This window comes from Astatotilapia calliptera, chromosome 17 (genome assembly GCF_900246225.1).
Source record: "Astatotilapia calliptera chromosome 17, fAstCal1.2, whole genome shotgun sequence".
Taxonomy (NCBI): Eukaryota; Metazoa; Chordata; class Actinopteri; order Cichliformes; family Cichlidae; genus Astatotilapia; species Astatotilapia calliptera.
In genome coordinates this window covers 14,312,205-14,334,106 of record NC_039318.1, presented here as the reverse complement: position 1 = coordinate 14,334,106, position 21,902 = coordinate 14,312,205, and the positions used below count along the sequence as shown (strand labels likewise).

General features: G+C 42.1%; 1 protein-coding gene across 1 annotated transcript; it reads right to left on the bottom strand.

The window, feature by feature from the left end:
- Window positions 1–74: 74 nt before the first annotated feature.
- Window positions 75–21,111, bottom strand: pik3cg (phosphatidylinositol-4,5-bisphosphate 3-kinase, catalytic subunit gamma). Its single transcript, XM_026147351.1, has 24 exons — window positions 20,944–21,111; window positions 19,626–19,845; window positions 19,369–19,540; window positions 18,987–19,249; window positions 15,663–15,749; window positions 15,470–15,570; window positions 15,172–15,341; window positions 14,899–15,086; window positions 12,819–12,926; window positions 12,614–12,698; window positions 12,100–12,529; window positions 11,893–11,991; window positions 11,676–11,811; window positions 9,044–9,109; window positions 8,770–8,913; window positions 7,892–7,973; window positions 3,779–3,882; window positions 3,481–3,627; window positions 3,307–3,397; window positions 3,042–3,172; window positions 1,028–1,139; window positions 736–893; window positions 529–610; window positions 75–310 (listed from the first exon to the last, which is right to left on the bottom strand). The coding sequence occupies exons 2-24, from the start codon at window positions 19,836–19,838 to the stop codon at window positions 111–113; spliced, it is 3,369 nt and encodes a 1,122-aa protein (XP_026003136.1). The 5' UTR covers window positions 19,839–19,845; window positions 20,944–21,111; the 3' UTR covers window positions 75–110.
- Between the last annotated feature and the right edge of the window lie 791 nt (window positions 21,112–21,902).

The window sequence follows — 21,902 nt, the reverse complement described above, 5'->3', positions numbered from 1 at the left end:
CATTGTGTGCAAACATTTTAAATCCTTCTAGATTGTCTTCAGATTTTAAAGTCAATGACTCTTCAGTCATTGACTTTTTTTTTTTTTCATGGAATACATCTTAGTAAGTCCTAAGTGGACCGTTTCTCCACACCCTGCTTGATTCCCAGGACCAGATGAACAAACCAGTTAATCTGAACCATCCAGCCTTTCTCCCTGCAGATCTCTATCTGGTCCAGCAGGTGGCGCTGTGCCTCATCTTCACTGCGGCCAACAGTCAGGGCCTCGCGGATGTACTCAATGTCCTCCTTACTAGTCAGCTGAGGCATCCCTGTTAATGAACCAAAAATAAGTGTCAAAGCATGAGCATGTCTTAGTTTCACTTCACTTTGGTATCAATATCTAAAAAGATTGAAAATCTGTTTAAAACTACTTGTCACCGGTGAGCCAGTCATACTCAAATTGGGTACAACTGGACCAACCTGTGAAAATGACACTATTATTATTGTTTTAATAACTGGGTGTTGTGGTATCAGGAGGAGATTGTACCAGTCATAAGCATCATGGAGAAAAGAATGATGAGCAGGTTGGTGTGATGCCGAAGGGCGAGGTAAGCCTTCACGCACACGTCCTGAAACACAGAGGATGTTCATATAGACAAATGTGACTAACTGGTGTTTGCATGAATCTGCATGAATTTAAGAATGGGACGTGTGTGTTCCTGCATCTATATTGTATTGACATGAAAAAAAGCACCTGGAACTTCTGGAAGTGGGGGCTACTTTTCTTTCCCGAAGTTCCCATAACATACAGGAAGTCTGGTGTGAGCACAAAGGGAACCCACTCCTTACTGATTCCCATGAAACTCTTGTAATTCCCCAGGATGTGACCAAAGTCGATGTGGAAGAGATTCCCTGCAGAAACACAAAGGAGGTCTGTTAGTGTGGTGCCACTCGAGTTTAATTTCTTTCTAAAAATATCCCATTTTTGTAATTATTTAATCTGTATTTTGTCTGACAGTGACGTGAAAACGCAGATGTAAGATTACCAGATTCAGTGATCATGATGTTGTCGTTATGGCGATCCCCAATACCCAGGACGTATGTAGCCACACAGTATCCACCACAGGAGTACAGGAACCTCTCCACAGCCTGCTGGAACTACAACACAGACAACAGAGTTTTTAATCATGTACTTGTGTACGACAACATCCGGGCTGTAACCCATCCAGCTTTGATAAGTGAGCTTCACACTAATAGTGTAGCTGTTAAAAACATGCACAAGGACATTCAGCTCCTCATGAAGACCCAAGTTTAATCATCACGACTAATGCAATGGCTAAAGCCCTTACACTGACCTAAGCCTAACTTTATCTTAACCCTTTAAACCAAGTCTTAAATCTCAAAGAGGTCTTTGAAAGGGGTGTGGAAAAAATGAAACACCATCACTCTTACAGCCTAAAAGTGTATCAAAGATAGACTATTACACACTATGTTTTCTAAATTCTGTGTCAAATTTATTAATTTTCATCTTCAGTTTTCTTGAACAAATGACTTGCGTCGCACAGTCTCTAGTTTGCATGAGCAGTTGTTATGAAAGCTCCAACACAGAATCTGCCCACTGGGAACATGCAGAGGCACAAACACACACACACTCACACACACACACACACACACACACACACACACACACACACACACACACACACACAGTGAGTGTATCTTCGCATCAGTCCTTGCTTCAGAAGTGTAGCTTTCTGACTGCTTGCATGTGATGCATTTTGGACACATCTGTAAATTGTAGCTTTAACAAATAACCTCAGTTACACTCTCGCCCAACAGACGCTGCACTATTAAAAGCCAAGTGAGCACACTCACTCACACACACAACAATACTGTTTTGGAAAGAGAACAGCCATAATTATACGGTGGCAGGTTAAATTGATGGTATGTGTGTGAGTCACTGCTGATAAACAAAAGCACCCAAGAAGCAGAAGAAGTCAATGCTAACTGAGCTAGATTAGGGAAGATTCGATTTGGGAAGACTTGTACTTACGTTATATTGACCCCTTTATTTGAAACTCTGGCCATATTTAATATGAGAATCAATTATTGTAACAGAGTTAATGCCAAAAGTGACAAAAGGAGTAACAGGTCCCCTTTAAGAAACTTTGACCTTGTAGTTACTGGAAACATAACTCGGTTTAAAAAAACCACGCAGAGGAAAAAGCGCAGACTGTGGGAGTGCAGGTGTCTGTGCTAAAAGTAGCGCACGTGGGTGCCATAGCGACAGGAAAAACTCTGACGGTTGCTTCCTTCCTCTCTCTTCCTCTCTTCAAAGTGTCATTTCCTCTGATCTAATAAAGTCTGCAAAACTGGTCTTATCAACACAGTTACTTAATGCATGCATTGCGTGCAAGGCTTGTAACTAAAGCTTTGCTGATCAGCGACATGTAATCAAGTATAATGATGAATTGGAGCGGAGGTATCAAATATGGGGGACAGGGACCAGAATCAGCCTGACAAAGACTTCAATCCGGTCAGCTGGATTGCTTTGCGAAAATGGAAGTAGGGCATAAAAAAAGTCCACCAATGGATTTAAAAAAACTAGATGACAGCTTTGTAATGCCATTTGTTTTATTTGAGACTTCTACATCATCCGTGTGATTTTTTAAGCAATAAATTGTTTAAAAAAAAAAAATCCCAGCTGCACATCACTGAGCAGTGATGACCAGGAACGCGAGCAGCATGAAAAATCATCAAAGATGGAAAATACAGCATGAAAAACACAGTGACAGCAGTGGAAACTTCATTGTTTAGCACTTGGTTTACCTTCAGCTCTTTGCATGTTAGGACTTCGCTCTTCACCGCAGCTGATTGACCACAGGACAAACAAGTGCAGCCCGCAGACCGGTTGTACTGCATATTTTTGACACTGACCCCATCTGACAACAAACACTCTCTGTAGGTAGTCAGGCTGTCCACGACTGCCCGCAGACTGTCTTCGTGCTACCCCCGCTCAAGCGTAAAACCATCATAAGCTGTCAGTGATACAGTACGTACCTTGTCCTCACTGACACACTTGTCCCGGAGCCACTGGTAGAGGATTTCATCTTTAAATGCGCCGGTGCTTCCCACAACACTCTGCTGGATGTTGGCGATGGTGGTGGCGTCCTTAACAATCTCAATCATGCCTACAGTGATGCAATAAAGACAGCGATGACACGCTATTTTGGATTTGTCAGGCTCACATGATCAGCCTTGGTTGTTATAAATGAGGGACACAGGATCTAATATGTTTTCTGTATCTCTGCAGGGAATAACCGACCTATCTTATTTCCAGTGGAGATGCAGCCGTACGGTAAAAGACAGAGATCCAGCGATTCAGTCTCCCAGATCGACTCCATGATCAGCAGAATCTGCAAAGAAGACAGATGGAGTGCTACAGAACTTTTCTTCTCATAACTCTCTCAGTCCTGTCTAAGGCTGAGCTGCTACACACCTGCAGGATGAGCATATCCTGTCTGAGATCATCACCGTCTTTGAAGATGATGCCTATGGGGTCTTTGGAGAGAGTGGTGGAGTCGGCCCGTTTGAACTGCAGCCACAGCGGCTTCTTCTTAGACGCCATCACTTTGCACTGCTCAATCTACATAAAGATAAATTGTTTTCATCAAAAATTCAGTCATTTATAGATACAATTCTGACGTCTCTGCCCAGAAATAAGCACTCATGAGAGCTGAAAGTTGTTCTAATTTCAGTGTTTATTGCAGGGTCGTGTTGATGTGTTTGCTCCTCACCAGCAGGGCTCCAGCTCTTAGTCCTGGATCATAAGGAACTCTGAAGCTCTCTGGCAGACCAGAGGACTGCAGATTCTCCAACTTCTGACGCAACTGAAACACCACTGAAAAACACACACTTCTTTCTTTACACGTCTTTTCAAGTCTTAGTGCAAATTAGAAGGTTTAGAATAGTCAGAGTAATATCGACACATCAAAAAATAAAAAATAAATACACATCTGACCATACAGTACATACATGCAACCATGTATTCATACAACAGACATGCTTTACACATGCTTAGATACAAATGCTGGTGTTAACCACAGAAAGTACAACCCAGAATAAACTAGTGAAGAATGTTTAGCAAAGAAAGGTAACCGTAGACATTTAAAGCAAAGGTTTGGGGTGCAAACCTCAAAAGTGTGATATTCTGTTGATAACAGAATAAATAAAACCAGTGTGGAAGAAAAAGTCAGCAGGTTCACTGTATAAGCAGGACCAAAGCCTTGGAGGGTTTGTATTTAAAACTGAAACCATCTATCCATCTTCTTCCACATATCCACTTTGGGGTTTGCAAGGGCACTGGAGCCTATTCCAGCTGTCATAAGACAAAAACTGAGCTTACACCCTGGGCTAACACAGAGAGACAACCATTTTTTATTATTATTAATCCTTTATTTATCCAGGTAAAAAATCTCATTGAGATTAAAAATCTCATTTCCAAGAGAGACCTGGCATCATAGCAACAAAAGTCACATACCACATAGGTATCTAACATTTAAAACAAATACAATATCCCATACAAACATGTGTAAAATATACAATAACAGATCAAATTAAGAGTACATTAAAAATAATCACACTGAGTAAAAGAGCTGTTCTCTCGTTCCTTTAAGACAGACTTAAACTCTCCCAAGGTAACCAATTCTGATAACTTCAGTTCCTTCTGCAGATTATTCCAGGAAGCAGGGGCAGCGTATTTAAAAGCCCTTTTCCCCAATTCTGTTCTGATTTTTGGGACAATCAATTGTATGATTTTGTTCGAACGAAGGTTGTATTGGTTGTGGTTTTTACACATATAAACACATAAATAAGATGGAACCAGCCCAAGGAGAGATTTATAGATAAAAATCAACCAATGGGAGAGTCTGCGAATATGCAAAGATGGACATTTAGCAGCAGCATACAAAGAACAATGATGTACACGATTTCCATAGCCAGTAATAAAACGTAAAGCACAATGGTCCACAGTATCCAACCTCTTTAGGTAGTGGGCAGGTGCATTCATAAAAAGCAGGTCACCATAATCCAATAAAGGTAAAAAGGTTGCACGAATCAAATGTTTTCTCACTTGGAGGGAGAAACAGGATTGGTTTCTAAAAAGTAACCTAGTTTTAATTTTAACTTCGACACAAGCCTTTGAATGTGAGTCTTAAATGACAAATTCTGATCTATAATGATCCCTAGATACTTGTAAGATGTGACCATTTCAATTTCAGATCCTTGAATTGTTTTAATCTTAGGAGACGTAGCTAACAACTCTTTGCCATTTGAGAATAACATGAACTTGGATTTCTCTGGATTTAACACCAACTTAAGTTGAGTTAAATGGGACTGAACGACATCAAAGGCAGACTGCAGAAATTGCAGAGTTTGTGCTACTGAAGGGGATGAACAATAAATGATTGTATCATCTGCATAAAGATGAAATGCTGCGTTTGACAAATTATCACAAAGGTTGTTTATGTAAAGAGAAAATAGCAATGGTCCTAATATGGAACCCTGTGGAACTCCTTTGGATACTGGGAGAAAAGAGGAAGAAGACCCAGCAGCACGGACACACTGTTTTCTTGCTGACAAGTAATTTGAAAACCAACTTACAGCATTTACAGATAGACCAATATTGTTTAGACTATTTAATAAAATAGCATGGTAAACTGTATCAAAAGCCTTTGACAAATCAAGAAAAAGAGCAGCACAGTATTTTTTGCAGTCCATTGAATCAACAATGTCATTAACCACTTTAATAGCAGCAGTTATTGTGCTGTGTTGTTTTCTGAATCCTGACTGATGTTGGGAAAGAACTGAATTTTTGTCCAAAAAGTCTTTCAGTTGTTCACTAATGAACTTTTCTAGAACTTTTGCTAGAACACACAATTTAGATATGGGCCTGTAATTATTAACATCTGAAGGATCACCTCCTTTCAGCAAAGGGAGAACATAGGCAGATTTCCATATTACAGGGATCTCACTGTTCGAGAGGCTAAGATTAAAAATGTAAGTTATTGGTTCTGCTATAAAATCTGCAGCCAACTTAAGAAAATAGGGATCAAGTTGATCTGGTCCTGCAGATTTATTTAGATCCAACAGATTTAAAGCCCTGTGGACCTCAAAAACATTTAGTGGAGAAAAACTGAAGGGTTGGACCAAAGATTCAGTTTGAGCGGTTGCAGAGAGAGCCTCCTGTTGATTAAGCTGTTTTAAATCTGGATATAAAGATTCAAATAGAGATCCTGAAGAAACAATATGCTCATTAAAGCAGTTTAGAATGTCGCATTTCTCTGTTAAAGTGCAGGAGTCTTTTACAACAAAAGTTGGCATCTCATTTGTAGTTATGTCTCCATAAGAAGATTTTATTATTTTCCAGAATTTCTTAGGATCGTTCAGATGTTTAGTAGTTTTTGAAAGATAGAATTCTGATTTGGCCTTTTAAATTAAGGAAGTTGAACGGTTTCTGAGCTGTCTAAAAATCAGCCAATCCGCTTCGGATTTAGTTTTTCTGGCCTTAGCCCAGGCAGCATCCCTTTTTTTGAGTAGACTAGAGAGCTGAAGAGAAAACCAAGGGTTGTTTCTGCATTTTACTCTAAATTTGCGGATAGGGGCATGTTTATTTATAATTTTGATAAAAGTATCATAAAAATAATTCCATGCCAGCTCAAGATCAGTTATCAGGTAAATTCTACTCCAGTTATAGTCCCATAAATCATGAAAGAAAGCTTGCTCACAGAAATGCTTAAAATCTCGTTTAAAAGCTATCTGTGGCCTTGATTTTGGGAGCTTCGATTGCCTGACTACAGCTACCACACAGTGGTCACTGATATCATTTGCGAAAACCCCAGTGTGAGAATATTTATACGGCATATTAGTTAAAAATAAATCAATAAGTGATGACTTTTCTGGGCATTTAAGATTTGGACAAGTTGTGCTGTAAATTAGTTGTGTGAGATTATATGAATCACACATGGATTTAAAACTGTCTGAGGCAGAGGACAACCAGTCCCAGTTGAAATCTCCGGCCAGCACAATTTCATTAAAATTTAAAGTAGATTTTTTACTAAGTGAAACTAAAGCCTCACTACTAGCTGAGGGGGGTCTATAACAGCCCACAATGGTAATAAAATATAGCCCTTGAAAAGTTGGAGTTTGAGGGCAAGAAGTTCAAACTGCTTACAAACAGATACCGATGAATCGACAGTAACATGGAATTTGCTTTTTACATAAATTGCAACACCGCCACCCTTTCTGGGGCGGTCGCAACGGAAAAGATTATAGCCCGTGATTGCAATGTCTTTGTCAGTAATTGATTTAGTAAGCCAGGTTTCTGATAATATAAGAATATCAGTATCTAACTCTTTCATCCAAAATTTCACAAACTCAAGTTTGGGAAGAAGACTTCTGACATTTAAATGAGTGATACCAAGACCTGTTCGAGTTTTGAAATCACAAGGAGTACTTAAGCATTTGCAGTCTGGACCGGGATTAGGTTGCACATTTCCAGATAAAAGAAGCAGAAGAACAATAAAACATTTTCTTTTCACAGATTTTTTTTGTAGGATTACAGACTGATTTCTCTTAGTGCCCGATCTCTTCACGCCTAAACGCAGTTTACTGTCGCCAGTTAACCTAACAGGCATGTCTTTGGACTGTAGGGGGAAACCAGAGTGCTCTGAGCACGTGCAAACTCCACACAGAAAGGCCGGCAGGTTTGAACTACCAGCTCTCTTACTGTGAGGTGACAGGGGCATCCACAAAGGAGTACCACTAAATTACTTTAAAAAAAATAAGCAAATAATGCACGTTCATGCTACACGATATAGGCTCATATCAGTGCTTCTGTTTCTGCTCCTCACCTTGTGGCGTAACATCATACTTGTCTGCAGACATGGTCTTGATCTCACGGGTGACTTTCTGCAGAGCCTCTGTCATATCCACCTGCAAGCATCAGGACTTTCTGTCAAAGATGTGTTCAAACCCAACCCCCCAAACACCTTCTTCTTCAACACAGCCTGAACCTTTCTAGGCAGCTTTCTCGTCATTTCATTAAGAAGTCTTCGGCAAAGCTCTTCTTTGGTCAGCTGCTTTTTGTTCCATTCTCTGTAAAGATTATCCCAAATTTGGACTCTGTAAGACATGCTGCCACCAGTGTTGATTTTGCTGACCAACAATTTTTTGTCACAATTTTCATCAATGACTTCTTTTCCTCTGATGAAAAGAAAAATGATATCTAAATAAAAGTGAATGCACGAGGACAGAAACCAGCGAATAAAAACGAGATGAAATAATTCTGAACGGAAAATTCCAATCAGAACTATTAAGTTGTCTAGAAAGGCGGGACAAGTTTGGAAGTGATCCAATCAGAAGTAATCACCACGTGCAGTGAGGTTAGACATGCTCATTTGATGTGCCCCCAGGATCAGTACAGCTGGTTCACACTGTGTCTCATGAAAACGTCACAAAATCTCAACGCTTGGGAGGAAGAGATGAGCAGACATATGGAAACATTTCACATGTGACATCAAGGAAAATTAAAAAGCTTTGAAAACCGTGTTAAGTCTACTCTAATTATGACTAAAACTACATTTAAATTTGCTGTCAAAGTTATTGATGGTTGCCCCTAATTTTCCCTTCTTTAAGAATGGCGTCTTCACAGCCTGCCCTTCAGACCATGCGTATCACATTTTCACAGTACTATACAATTGTGGAAACATCTATAAATAGGGCGTGTCACCTGCTTCCGGAAGTCCTGCAGCATATTTTCACCACAGCCTCTGAGGTAGGCCTCCAGGAGGACAGCGTACCTCTGCTGGTAGTGCTTGGACTGAGCGATTTCACTCCGCAGGAACCAGAAGAGAAAATGACCGATACGCTTACTCTGCAAAAGAAAAACAAAAGGTGTTGTTTAACTTGACATTTTTTTGACTGCAGTTATTGTGCTAGTAAAACACACACACACACACACAGAGCTGAAATGACATAACACAGGCAGACACATGTCTGCTTACCCTCAGAGCTCTCTTCAGCAGGAACCTGACTAGAGCGCTGTCATGGTAGGGCTCAAACTTGACTGCCTGCAGGACACACAAACACATAAACAAAGCAGCTAACATGATTTCTGATGATAGCACAATGTGTGTCTACAACAAGCCTGTGTGACCTCTGGTGTTGTGCAATGCACAAAAAGGAAAATGAAACATTCTTCCTACTCCAAAGCACGTGGTGGTGGGCTTTCTAACAACATCACGCTCTCTTCTCTTTGTACATGTTGCCGTTGGGATTAATTTTTAGAAAATACAACATCTCCTTTCACTGTTATGCTGACGATATCCAGATTTATTCACCTTTGAAATCCGACGTGTCCGCTTCTTTGCAACCTCTGTTCAACTGTTTGCATGAAGTTAAAATTTGGTTATCACATAATTTTCTTACATTGAACGAGAATAAGACCGAAATCTTTGGTAGTCTTTGGTAGTCACACTCCGCTAGACCAGTTAGCTGATGCCCTTGGCCCTCTCGCTAGCATCTCTCGCTCGCTGTAAGAAACCTTGGAGTGTTCCTGGATGGCTCTTTTAAACTTGAGAAACACGTCTCCACTGTGGTAAAAAACAGCTTTTGCCAGTTGCGTCAGATATCCAAAGCAAAGCCGTTCCTTCCTTTAAAGGACCTTGAAAAGCTTATCCACGCATTTATCACATCCAGATTGGACTACTGTAACTCCCTCTACTCGGGCCTCCAACACTCTTCTCTTTACCGGCTTCAGTTACCGGCGCGTCTTTTAACAGGTACGAGAATATATGAACGCATAATTTTAGCCAAATTACATTGGCTCCCTGTTAAATATCGCATAGATTTTAAAATTCTTTTATTCACTTTTAAAATTCTGAATAATTTAGCGCCCAGCTATCTTTCTGAACTACTCCACTTATACAATCCCAACAGAGCACTTAGATCATCCAATCACAGGCTCCTAGCACAACCTAGGTCTCGAATGAAGTCGAGAGGTGACCGGGCCTTTGTAACCGTGGCACCTAGACGTCTTAAAACTTATCTTTTTACTTTGGCTTTTGATTCTAACTAGTTGGCTGTTGTGTTGTTACCTATTTTTTGTTGTCCTGTTTTATTGTTTGTTTTAATTGTCTCATGCTTTTACTGACTGTGAAGCACTATGGTCAACACTGTTGTTTTAATATGTGCTATATAAATAAATTTTGATTTGATTTGATCATCTGCCAGGTGAAGTTAGCAGGCTGTGTGCACACATTTATACCAGAAGAACTGCCTTTTAACAGAGGCTACAGTGTGTTGGGAAGCAGCATGGACTGGCAGTAAAGCAAGTGCAATGAAAACACAGAAGTAACTGTGCTCCAACATAACTGCTATTTAAATGTTTAGAAAAAGAGGCAGCGAGTGGTTTAAAAAGGACTGAATCCCTTTTTTTTAGCATATTGTGAAGCATCATGGAAACAGTGTATGTAATGTGTATTCTTTCACGTTCACCCTACAAAGACTTTGACACATGCATGTTCTGGAGAATTTTGATGGTATAATATATTCCACAGATCAGTGAGATGTCATAACTGCATTTAGGAAGATGTCTTTCTCCTAAAAGGCTCTTTTGTTGGCCACGGCTGACGACTGATACAGTATCGCTCATGCAAAGCTGACTGCAGAGTCAACTAAACTCACAGCATGAAACAGTGAATCAGACAGAGTGAGAGTGTAAATGCAAAAGAGGCTTGGTCCTCTCGAGCTAATATTTATCCGACCAGTCAAATGTTAGTGGTTACACATTTGAAATCAACAATAAACAACTGTAACAGCAGCAGAGTGTGTGCTCATCAGCACCGCATCATAAACTCACAACAACACAAAACTTGGCAGCAGCAATGTAAAGCAGGCAGTGTGTGTTTTTGTTCACCAAACAAACTGCCAGCGCAGGATTAAAGTGTAGCATGTCTGCGCTAGGCTATGCTAACCAGCGTCACATAGATACCAGAGCCTGAATCTGACACAGGAAACGAATGTCCAACTCTAAAGTGCAAACAGTCTCACATTATCGACACATCAACACAGAAACTGTAAAAGATCAACTTTAGCATTCAGCAACATTTTAAAAAATGCATTAGATTGATTGTTTTGTAAGCAAATGTGGTTTCAGCTGCCAAAAGAATACAGCAGGATACAAAATGTACCATCTGTTTCCTGGTTGTAGATGGAGGAAAGAAAAGTTCTGTGCAAGTACAGCGAGTACATGTTAGGTATGCAAATGTTAGCGGCAGATAACAGCTGATTTTAATGCTGGCCCACGTCAGTCGATGACTCAGCAGATACTTTTACAGCCTTCTTCGATTACAATTGGAGACTCTCACATAGGGCGCCACTTTATTAGGTACACCTCACTAGTGTCAAACTGGACCCATTTTTGGCTTCAGGAGTGCCCTGATGCTTCATGGCACAGATTCCTCTGTGCTGAGACCTTACACCCTCCCTCCATCTTTAGCTCTGAATGCACATGTATAGAAAGGTAGGAAGGTCCTAGAAAAGAGCTGATGGCTAATTCTGTGACTGAAGTGGTTCTTACTCAGATTAACCAAATATTATTTATATTAAAATAAAAGGAAAAAAGACAGGGTGTACCTGTACAAGCTGGAGAAGATATCGGAGCACATCATCATCCTCCAGCGTCTCCAGCTTCCTGACAGCCATTGAGCGAACCTGTGCATCTGAGTAGTGGCAGTCAAGCAGCTGCATGGCCAGGCCAACATCCAGACCACTGCAAAGCAATGTTATGGTGAAAGGTGATACGACATTGATCCTAAACACAGTACAGTGGCAGTTTGAAACGCTCTTGTACCTGGTGTCCCATGCGCTGCTGCGCTCCAGCAGTCGATGCGTCGCCAAAACATCTTCCTGTTTCCCCCATCTGACTGAGCCCAGCAGCTTTGGGTAGGCTCTAAGGGCAAGGCATTTGTTATAAAATTATATTTTCAGTACTTTGGGGCAAAACATTACTTTATTGTCGTTTTAATTTAAAAGGACAAATAAAGAAATAAATCAGTACCTGGGGTCACGCATACATTCGTGTCTAAAGTGCCACAGCAGCTCTTTGTCCTCAGGGCTGAGGGGATGTAGGGGATCGGTACCTACAATGGCCTCAAACTGCTTTTTCAAGTGGTTTGGCATCTCTCTCTGACCCCGCTCCCCTCCCTCTGCGTCCTCACCCCCAACAGCCCAGTCCCGGCCCACATCCCGGCTCTTGGGTAGTACCACAGGGTAGCAGTATTTGTCCAGCAAAATGGCAATGGCCATGGAAGAGGCCTTGTCTGGGTTCGTGGCTGAGGTGAGCTTGTCCGCGTTGATGCTACTGCTGCTTTCCTCGCTCTTTTCTGGCATTTTCCACATGTGGAGGATAAACTCCCCCTGGCGGAGCAAGGAGCGGTGATCGATCAGGAGCAGGTTCACGTAGTACAGGAGACGACTCTTGGTCTTTCCTGAAAGCCGGGTGAACACACAGAATAAAGCATTGCTCTGTAGATTTTCAACATGCGAAAGAACAGAAAGGGAGAGGACTTTACCATCAAGACAGCTGCTTCCCGCTGTACTCTCTTGATAAGAGCTTCCTTTGGAATTTGGGATCTGGGGTTGCTTCCCACAGATCACCTGGGTGGGAAACGTAGAACCATTATGTAACAAAAGTACAATAGTTACAGCTTAATGATTATTTATTCTACCAACAAACAGAGAATGATAACAGCACCAGAAAGAAATTTCTCAGATTACCTGGAGGTTAAGGCATGCCCCCTTAGGCAGATCCTTGATCTTAATGTTAAACTCCAGCCAGCAGTTCCACAGCACTTCTTCACTGAAGGTTTTAGAGGTGGTTCTCTCCTTAAAAATGTAAAAAAAAATAAATAAATAAAACACTGCTTTTATCACCCTCCAGCCTTTTTCAAACCCATCTATTTCATATATTTTCATGCTGCTTATACATTTGTGGGCAGAAGTCATCATGGGCATGAATGTGAGGGTAATTTGGAGCTTCCAATGCTTTCTTTGAACTGTTCTTTTTCTAAGGTGGCATACATCTTTAGTTCAAAAACAAGAAGTGAGTGCACAAATTTGAAATTCCTTTAGATATTTTTTAATCCACTATTTAAGTATACATAAAGGGTCTAAAATATACATGCTGCTGCCACTAATATTGGGTTAAATGTCCCTTAGCAAGTTGCACCTGAACCAGGTGCTATTAGTAGCCAACAATAAATCTCGCTGTATATTTGCCTATTCTTCTTGGCAGAATTGGTAGTTCATTTAAATTGGTTGGTTTCCTGGCACAGACCCAGCATTTAAGCATAATCCACGGGCGATCGTGGCTCAAGAGTTGGGAGTTCGCCTTGTAATTGGAAGGTTGCCGGTTCGAGCCCCGGCTTGGACAGTCTCGGTCGTTGTGTCCTTGGGCAAGACACTTCACCCGTTGCCTACTGGTGGTGGTCAGAGGGCCCGGTGGCGCCAGTGTCCGGCAGCCTCGCCTCTGTCAGTGCGCCCCAGGGTGGCTGTGGCTACAATGTAGCTTGCCGTGAATGGGTGGATGACTGGATATGTAAAGCGCTTTGGGGTCCTTAGGGACTAGTAAAGCGCTATATAAATACAGGCCATTTACCATTTAATTTTGAAGAGGCTGAGGTCAGAGCTCTGCCAAAGCTGTTCAGGAAGCATAATGGGCCATTATGTTTAAACTGCAGATTCCAGGATCAGCAGTTTAAACAACTGTTAATGTAAGTACATGTTAGTTGGATGTCTTACCGTTTTACCAAGGTCTAGAAGAAGACCCAAACAGTCACCCTCAGAGGGTAGAAAACTGGTTTGAATGCTCAGAAACAACCAAGGCTCAAGCTTGCCATGGAATGGAAAAGTGCTGGAACACCAATGTCACTGTCCACAGTTAAGTGAGTTTTCCATTTCCACGGACTGAAAGGCTTGTATAGTTATATTTAACTCATTCACTCAGTGAAGCAGTGGGCAGCAATTCAGCACCCGGGGAGCTCAGTGGTACCTCAGTGCAGCCGTTGTATTTTCAAATTCAACACAAAACTGTTTTATGTAGTTTGTAACACAAACTATCTGCTAGCTAAATATGCAGTTGCTGTATTTTTTTTCTCTGGGTGAGAAAAAAACATTAAAGTGTGACAGATGAAAGACAGGACAGAGGAAGTGAACGTTAGCAATGCTCATGCTACCAGTAGTGAGAGTGCACTGAAGCACCCAATCTTAGGTATACCCTACCTGGCTAGTCTCATTTTAACCTCTGTTTATATGCTAATTATTGGAAGAAGCATACACATAAACACAACAGTCACCTGAAGGTGCCTAATATTGTAAGTTAGAGACCCTATGAGGACGCACTTGGCGACATTGGGAAGGAAAAACTCCCTTTCAACAGGAAGAAACCTTCAGCAGAAGCGGAGGCTATCTCCCGCTGCCAGTTTGGGTAAGTCAAGACATGACCTGGATGCTTGAGAATCTGCATGGACCAAAACTGGATCACAGTCAGTTAAGGAAGTTAACCTCATAATAAAGTGCTATACAAATACAGGCCATAATAGTATTTGTCAGATAAATGCACTAAAAATGCTTCCAAAGCCACAACAAAATGATCAAAAGGTTAAGTTAATATGACTTGGTTCAGCTTTGATGAAGACCAGTAGGAAGCCAGTGGTCTAAGTTTAAGTTTAATGCAATTTAAAGATAAAATAAAGGGTAAACAAAGTGTAATTTAATCTAGAGACTGCAGAGGGATCAACTTGGTTTTATGGCTGGGCTTAAATTGTCGTTTGAAAAAGTGTAGTTTTGTCTCAATTACCTGAGCTAAAAGCTGCTGCCCGTGAAAGATGCTGGCCTCGATGTAGACAATAAACTCCGGGACTTTGGGGAGAGATGGGATGTCAATACCCAGCACCTTCACTCTGAACTTCCTGTTACAGTCCCACATGGAGATGGTGAACACCCGTTCATGGTCCTTCTCATCAATGGTCAGCTGCTCATGGGTGCCTGAGAGGGAAAAATCAAAAGACTAGGGTTACAAGGTTGGCCATGTGGAAAGAAAATGACTGAACAGCTTAGTTTAACTGTTTACCTGCAACTCCAGTGCAGTCATCAACTTGGGCCCAGTCTTCCTTCTGGACCAGATCCAGATCGGGATCAGGAGGCATCTCCAGAACCAGGTGGATTTCCTCGCCATTCTTCAGGCACTGACGGATCCAGTTAAAGTTCTCCAGAGGCTTTTCTCCGTACAGGTACTCCTCCCTGTGGGACAGCGGCATGCTTACTCTCTAATGTAACGAATAAAATAGTAATGCTGCTCTGTTTCTCTCAACTTGGTTCTCAGTTTAAGCCATCAGCGGCTTTCAAGCCCAACTCGATGGCACGGTTACCTGCCACACACCCGCAGCACAAAGTCAGTCTCACACACATTGTCGGGGATGCCCAGCAAAGCTCTTTTATTTGATGTCTTGGCAAAAAAGCTCGCCAACACCTAAACAAGATGGCAAACTTTCAGGAAACTGTACAGGAAATAGGCAGAGGAAACAGTAAAGATATAAGTGGAATTCATCACTGCACATCTACCAGTGTTGGTGTGTCATCAATGGAGACTTTGATGGTCTGGCTGGCTGTCCCTATGTGGATTACCACCAGAATGTGGCCATTATTGATCTGAGAGGAGGAGCAGAACACAAAAAACAACTTGAAAGTCTAAATAAACACACACTAAGACATTTACTCCAACATTTGACGAACAAATTGTTGACAAATGGTCAGTCATTTACGTTTTGATGCATTCTCAATCATCCAGGTAAGTAAATCTCCAAAAGTTGATTCTATTCATCTGGACGTAGCGTTTTCAGCGGGAGAACCGTTTTGTCACTCATCCAAGTGACTTCCTCAGTCTGAGCTGACTGCAGGTTTCCCCAATCTTATAAACAGTACATTTGCATAATGACAGAAACCAGCCCACTGAAGGAACAATGGGCTGGGAGGTCAGTTCCTTCATCATGATTATGCAAAAACGGCCAGAAGACAGAAGGATGCGACACCGAGGACAAGTGGGTGAAGAATTTGTCTGGCAGACAGCTCACCCAAACAGAGAAAAACATCCTTGCTAAAGGGTTGAATTTTGCTGTCACGCCAAGACAAATCCCGCTAGTGGAACTGATCACAGCCACAGAAACAACAATATTGCAGAAGTGGAAGCAGAGCAACTACGGACAAAGGTTTCGGCCTGTCGCAGCAATGCAAAGCTCCCAGCATCCAACATCACCATGGAGGAGAGGAAGGCACTCACAACAACAATGACAACAACATTATCATCCTTCTGGCAGACAGGAGTAGGTGCACAGTTTTGCTAAACCAGAAAGACTATCGTGAGAAAATTTTGTCACTACTCAATGATGAAAATACTTATGAGCCCCTGAAACAAGACCCAGGCAGTGGCTACAGGAAGAGGGTGATAGACTGTCAGAAGCAGTTAGAACGAGACAATGCTATTGACCAGACCTCATACCACAGGCTGTACCCAGGGGAGTCTACACCAAGTCTGTATGGTTTACCAAAGATACATAAACAGGGTGCACCTTTAAGACCGATTGTCTGTATGATCAACTCGGTCACCAATAACATCTTTAAGTTTCTGGCTTCGATCCTCAACCCGCTGGTAAGCAGCTCTGAACACCACGACCAGAACACCTTGGATTTTGTTGAGAAGGTGAGAGATGTTACGATGGAGGCAGTTGAAACCATGGTCTCGTACGACGTTACATCTCTCTTCACTTGAACTCCAGTCATGGAAGCGTTGGAGGTAGTTCGTAAGCGATTACAGGATGATCCCAACCTCAGCAACAGGACCACTCTCAGCATCGACCAAGTGTGTTTGCTTTTGGAACTGTGCCTTCATTTCACCTATTTGACATACAAGGGTCAGTTCTACAGGCAGAAACATGGGTGTGCCATGGGTTCCCCAGTTTCACCCATCCTGGAAAATTTGTACATGGAAGAAGTGGAAAAGAGGGCTTTGCTATCCTACTCTGGAACACCACCAAGTCATTGGTTCAGGTATGTGGATGACACCTGGGTGCAAATCAAATCTCAGGACGTACCACAATTCATGGATCACATTAACTCTGTGGACCGACACATCAAATTCACCAGGGAGGATATGAAAAGTGTCAGGTTAGCCTTCTGTGAGATTTCCATCAGTAATGGGGGACATCTAAAAGCTGACGTGTACCGTAAACCTACAATACGGATCAGTATTTAAGGTTTGACTCTCATCATCCACTGGAGCACAAACTGGGTGTCATCAGGACGCTACAACACAGAGCCAACACCATCCCCACAGACACAGTGACCAGAGAAGAAGAAAAACATCACATCAGGAAGGCCCCGAGTACATGTGGTTATCCCAGCTGGACTTTTGTCAAAGCTGGGAAGGCGCCAAAAGAAAGCTCCAGCTGATCCAGGAGAGAAGGACAACGGTAGACTAAGCGAAAACCTGTAGTTATCCCGTACGTGTCAGGAGTATTGGAACAGTTGAGACGCATTTTTTCTAAACACCGCATCTCATTGGGGCATACATCGGGGAAACCAAACAACCTCTGGCAAAGCGAACAGCACAACACAGAAGAGCTACCTCGTCAGGCCAGGACTCTGCAGTCTATGGACACCTACAGGCCAGTGGACACTCTTTCAATGATAAGGATGTACACATCCTGGACAGGAAGGAATGCTGGTTTGGAGTCAAGGAGGCCATTTAGGTGAAAAGAGAAAAAGACCATCTCTGAATCGAGGAGGGGGCCTAAGTACCCTTAGGACCCTCCTCTTTCGCCATCTTACAATGCTGTGATTGCAGCCATTCCCCAACTCTCTGTGAATGGTACTCATGGCCATTGATCAGTGGTCTTTGATCAATGGTCATGAGAATTTGCATAATCATGATGAAGGAACTGACCTCCCAGCCCATTGTTCCTTCAGTGGTGCTAGTTTCTGTCATTATGCAAATGTACTGTCTATAAAACTGGAACTGAAGAAGTCACTTGGATAAGTGACGAAACGTTTCTCCCACTGAAAACGCTACATCCAGATGAACAGAATCAACTTTTGGAGGGTCAGTCATTTAGTGGAACATAATTTCTAATTAAGACTAAACTGAGAAATTCATCAAACAGTTGAAAGTTCAAGTTCAGCCTGTTGATCTGCAGTTTTCTTGATGCACTATTTTCCTCATCTCATTCAAAGGCAAAACTCGCTGCTCTCATTCTCTGCCCTGTTCTCCAAGCAAATCACTCCACAGTCAGTTTTTTTGAAAGAACTTTGAATGAAGAGCCTGGGGTTTCACACTGGTAGTAATACGCTCCAGGATCCAATCACCTGTCATTACAATCATACAACTAGGAGGCAAATAGGTGTATACAAGGCTAGAGGAGGTGGTTTCTGTAGCAACAGACATCCCCGTCTATCCTGTAAGCTCAAGCTGGTGAAGAAAGTGGCTATTTAGTGAACTTACTACTCCAAGTCACACTTTTATGTGTGACTAAAGCTGTATCAGTCATCAGCGCAAGCACAGACTTTATAACTCAAGAAGAAGAGAGAACAGGCAGATGAAGTGTGGAGCTAATACTTTTTTTAGGTTTCAAAATGAATTATTATGACTGAAGCAGAAGCTGTAGCAAAGGTTGGTCCATTTTTTTTAAATAACCTAGCCCGTTTTTCTTTTCTACTTTATAATTATAGGAAAACATCTACATCATTTTACAGAGGTTTTCATTTAAGTCTGCAGGGCTTGGAGTTCTGGGTCAAACCTTGCATATACATATAAGTCATTTTGAACTGCAGTAATTAAAGCTAACAGTGCTAACTGTGTTATACTATTATAAACACACACACACATACACACACCTTGGAGAGCAGGTGCTCGGGCAGAGGCTTGCGTGTCACCCAGGGGTCCATGGAGTAGAGCTTTGGGTCGCGTTCCGACAGCTCTATGCGTCGTGGGGTCAGCAGCTTCCTGCGTGTGAACTCCAGCTCGTCGTCGTGGACGTTGCTGACGTCGGTTACGTCGTAGCCAATCAGGTAGTTCAGGTAGCGCTGGTACTCCACAGACTCCTGTGAGGGCTGTGGGCGGGGCACTAGCTGAATCCGCCCCACATCCTTCTTCAGAGCTTTTGAAACAAACAAACAAACAAAAAACAATTTAACATGATTTAACAAAACATGATTTTTACATCACAGCTAAAGACCAGCTCAGACTCTGATTGCAGGTAGAAGTGGGTCGTGGTACCTCTCCAGTAGCGAATGCAGTCTAGCGTCTGGAAGACCTGGTGCTTGTCATAGATCTCGCAAACGTTGCCCTTCTTCTGGTACAACAGGATGCAATGGTCAGGAGAGAAGCGCTGGTAGAACTCAGGGCACAGGTTCGAAGTCACTGCCTTCATCCATACCTGGGCTTTCACCTGCAAACGAGGCGCAGTGAGGATTTTTAACATCTACAGCAGACGGTACGCGGGTCTGAGAAGAAAAGGAGTGAACGAGCCGGACCTGTTCGACAGTCCAGTTCCCAGCCACGTCCAGCTGCAGAGTGTCGGGGCCACTTCCACCCCGCGCAGCTGTGGGCAGCACAAACTCGACAGAGATCTGATCCATGGAGGTGGAGCAGGACGAGGTTATGGCTTTCTTTCTCCTCCTCCTTCGGCTCTCTTCTCGTGGTACTTGACACTCTTCGTCGCTCACCTGGATCTGCTGCCTGTCCATCGCCTAGCTTGAGGAGGATGAGTATATGGAAATAGGAAAAAAAATCCAACGCGCTGGTGTCATTAATTTGTGACGAGCCCTTCCCTTCAATAAACTCTGAAATTGGAAACATGCTGTGTTTCCTGCTGATGCTGGAAACTGAGACAGGCCATGATTGGCTGGTGAAAATATAAAATACCAAAGCATCTTCGAAGATAGACGACTCAGAGCCATCCCGGTATCAAGCATCGTCCAGCAACGCCTCCTCGTGTCAGCAAAATGTTGTGTCAGCAAATTTACCCAGATTAAGAAAGACTTCAGATTTCTTTTTTTAAACTTATTTTCCATTTATTCACATCATAAATTCAGTTTACTTCTCTTTTTTTAAGATCCAGTTTTAGATTGGCATACTTCCTAAAAGTTGGTATCAGAAAAATTCAGTCAGTCAGTGCAGAGGCAGATGCAGCAATCAGCCCACAGACCTTCAATGTTTTACTGACACCCCCCCCCCCCCTCTCTCTCTCTCTCTCACACACACACACACACACACACACACACACACACACACACACAGCTCTCTATAATTAGACCTATACAAGAATAATACACTTTGCAATCTAAATGTTACCTCTAACTACACTTCAGAATCAGACACAGAAAATAAACACACTGAGGGCGACTGCATGTACTGGCACTGCTTTTGGGAAAGTAAAGATTTACCAAGACGGTATTACTCATATACCTCACTAATAACTAAATACTTTTTCATCTTTTCTTTCAAATCATCTTCACTGGCTGACGTGTTCAGGATTAAATGGCCGGGGTTTCCCTTCTGCTTCTGTCACATCAGCAGAGGAAGCTTTGAAAAGCAGGAAGCAAAACTCAAAACAACATGGATGTGATTACAAGTGGCTTTAGTGACAGTCTGCTGTTTTGACGACTGTGTCATAAACATTTAAAAACACTTGAAAAGTGACCGTGGGGCATCTACTGGTGGGGATAGTTCAGCCTGTATTTAACATGACCACAGCCGAGCAGGGTTAGCCTGTGGGTGTAACGGTACAGCTGCCGCAATAATCGAAAGGAGAGGCGGTAATTCTGTAAAATAAAATTTATAAAAACTCACCAATGAACGAAGATGGCAACGAAATCCGGAGCTTTGGACAAACGTTTCGGCATTTATGCGGAAAGAAGAGACCACGGAATAGAGTAAATGATACTTTCAAGCTAATGTGCACAGTTTGTGGTTAAGGAAACGCGGCGCTTCTACTCAGAAACTTTGTCAAACTCTCTGGCCAACTTTTGCCCAGTCAGAGTCACACCGACACTTCCGGCTTCTCTCCAAAATAAAATACCATTACGCGACACCATGCTCTCATAGACCAGTGCAGAAAGTTATTATGTATAATATTTACAGTCAGTGACATGGCCCCACCAAGCTGAACACGCTTTCTGCAAAATACGTAAAAGCAAAAAAGGGTAAAGCATTTAAATATTAAGGGCAAACTAAAGTGAAGGGATGTTTAGAGGGAGCATGTAAGAGCTATAAAAGCAATATTATTATGTATATTTATTATTTTTATTATTATACATAATTGCATAGTTCCCTAATTAAGTTAGTGCTTTCTGGCATCAGCATCATGCCTGATCCGATGCCGTAGAACTGCCGTTGTTCACTGCCCTCTGGCGGCTACAGTAGGAAACTACATTACTACCAATACATGCGCTCGTGAGAGGTTTAAGTAATACATTTGTGAAGGAATAAGGGCAAAAATAACAAGATCCGAATTTTACGAATAAAATATGTTGAGCTACCCACTGTCGTTGTTGCTCCATTTATGTTGGTGTTTTATTAATTTATTGTGAAATAGTTGCTGGAAATGTGCATATGTAACTAGATCTAACTTAATCTATCGGGCTTGCTATAAGTCTCCGTAACCATAACCACTAGAGGGTAGTGACTGACAAAATTGCATATCAAATACCTAGTGCCAGCTGCAGTCACGCAATACTTTTTTTAAAAAATAAATACATTTGTTTAAACATGTACTTTCCACGTGTTTTACTAACGACGTGGTCGCCTCA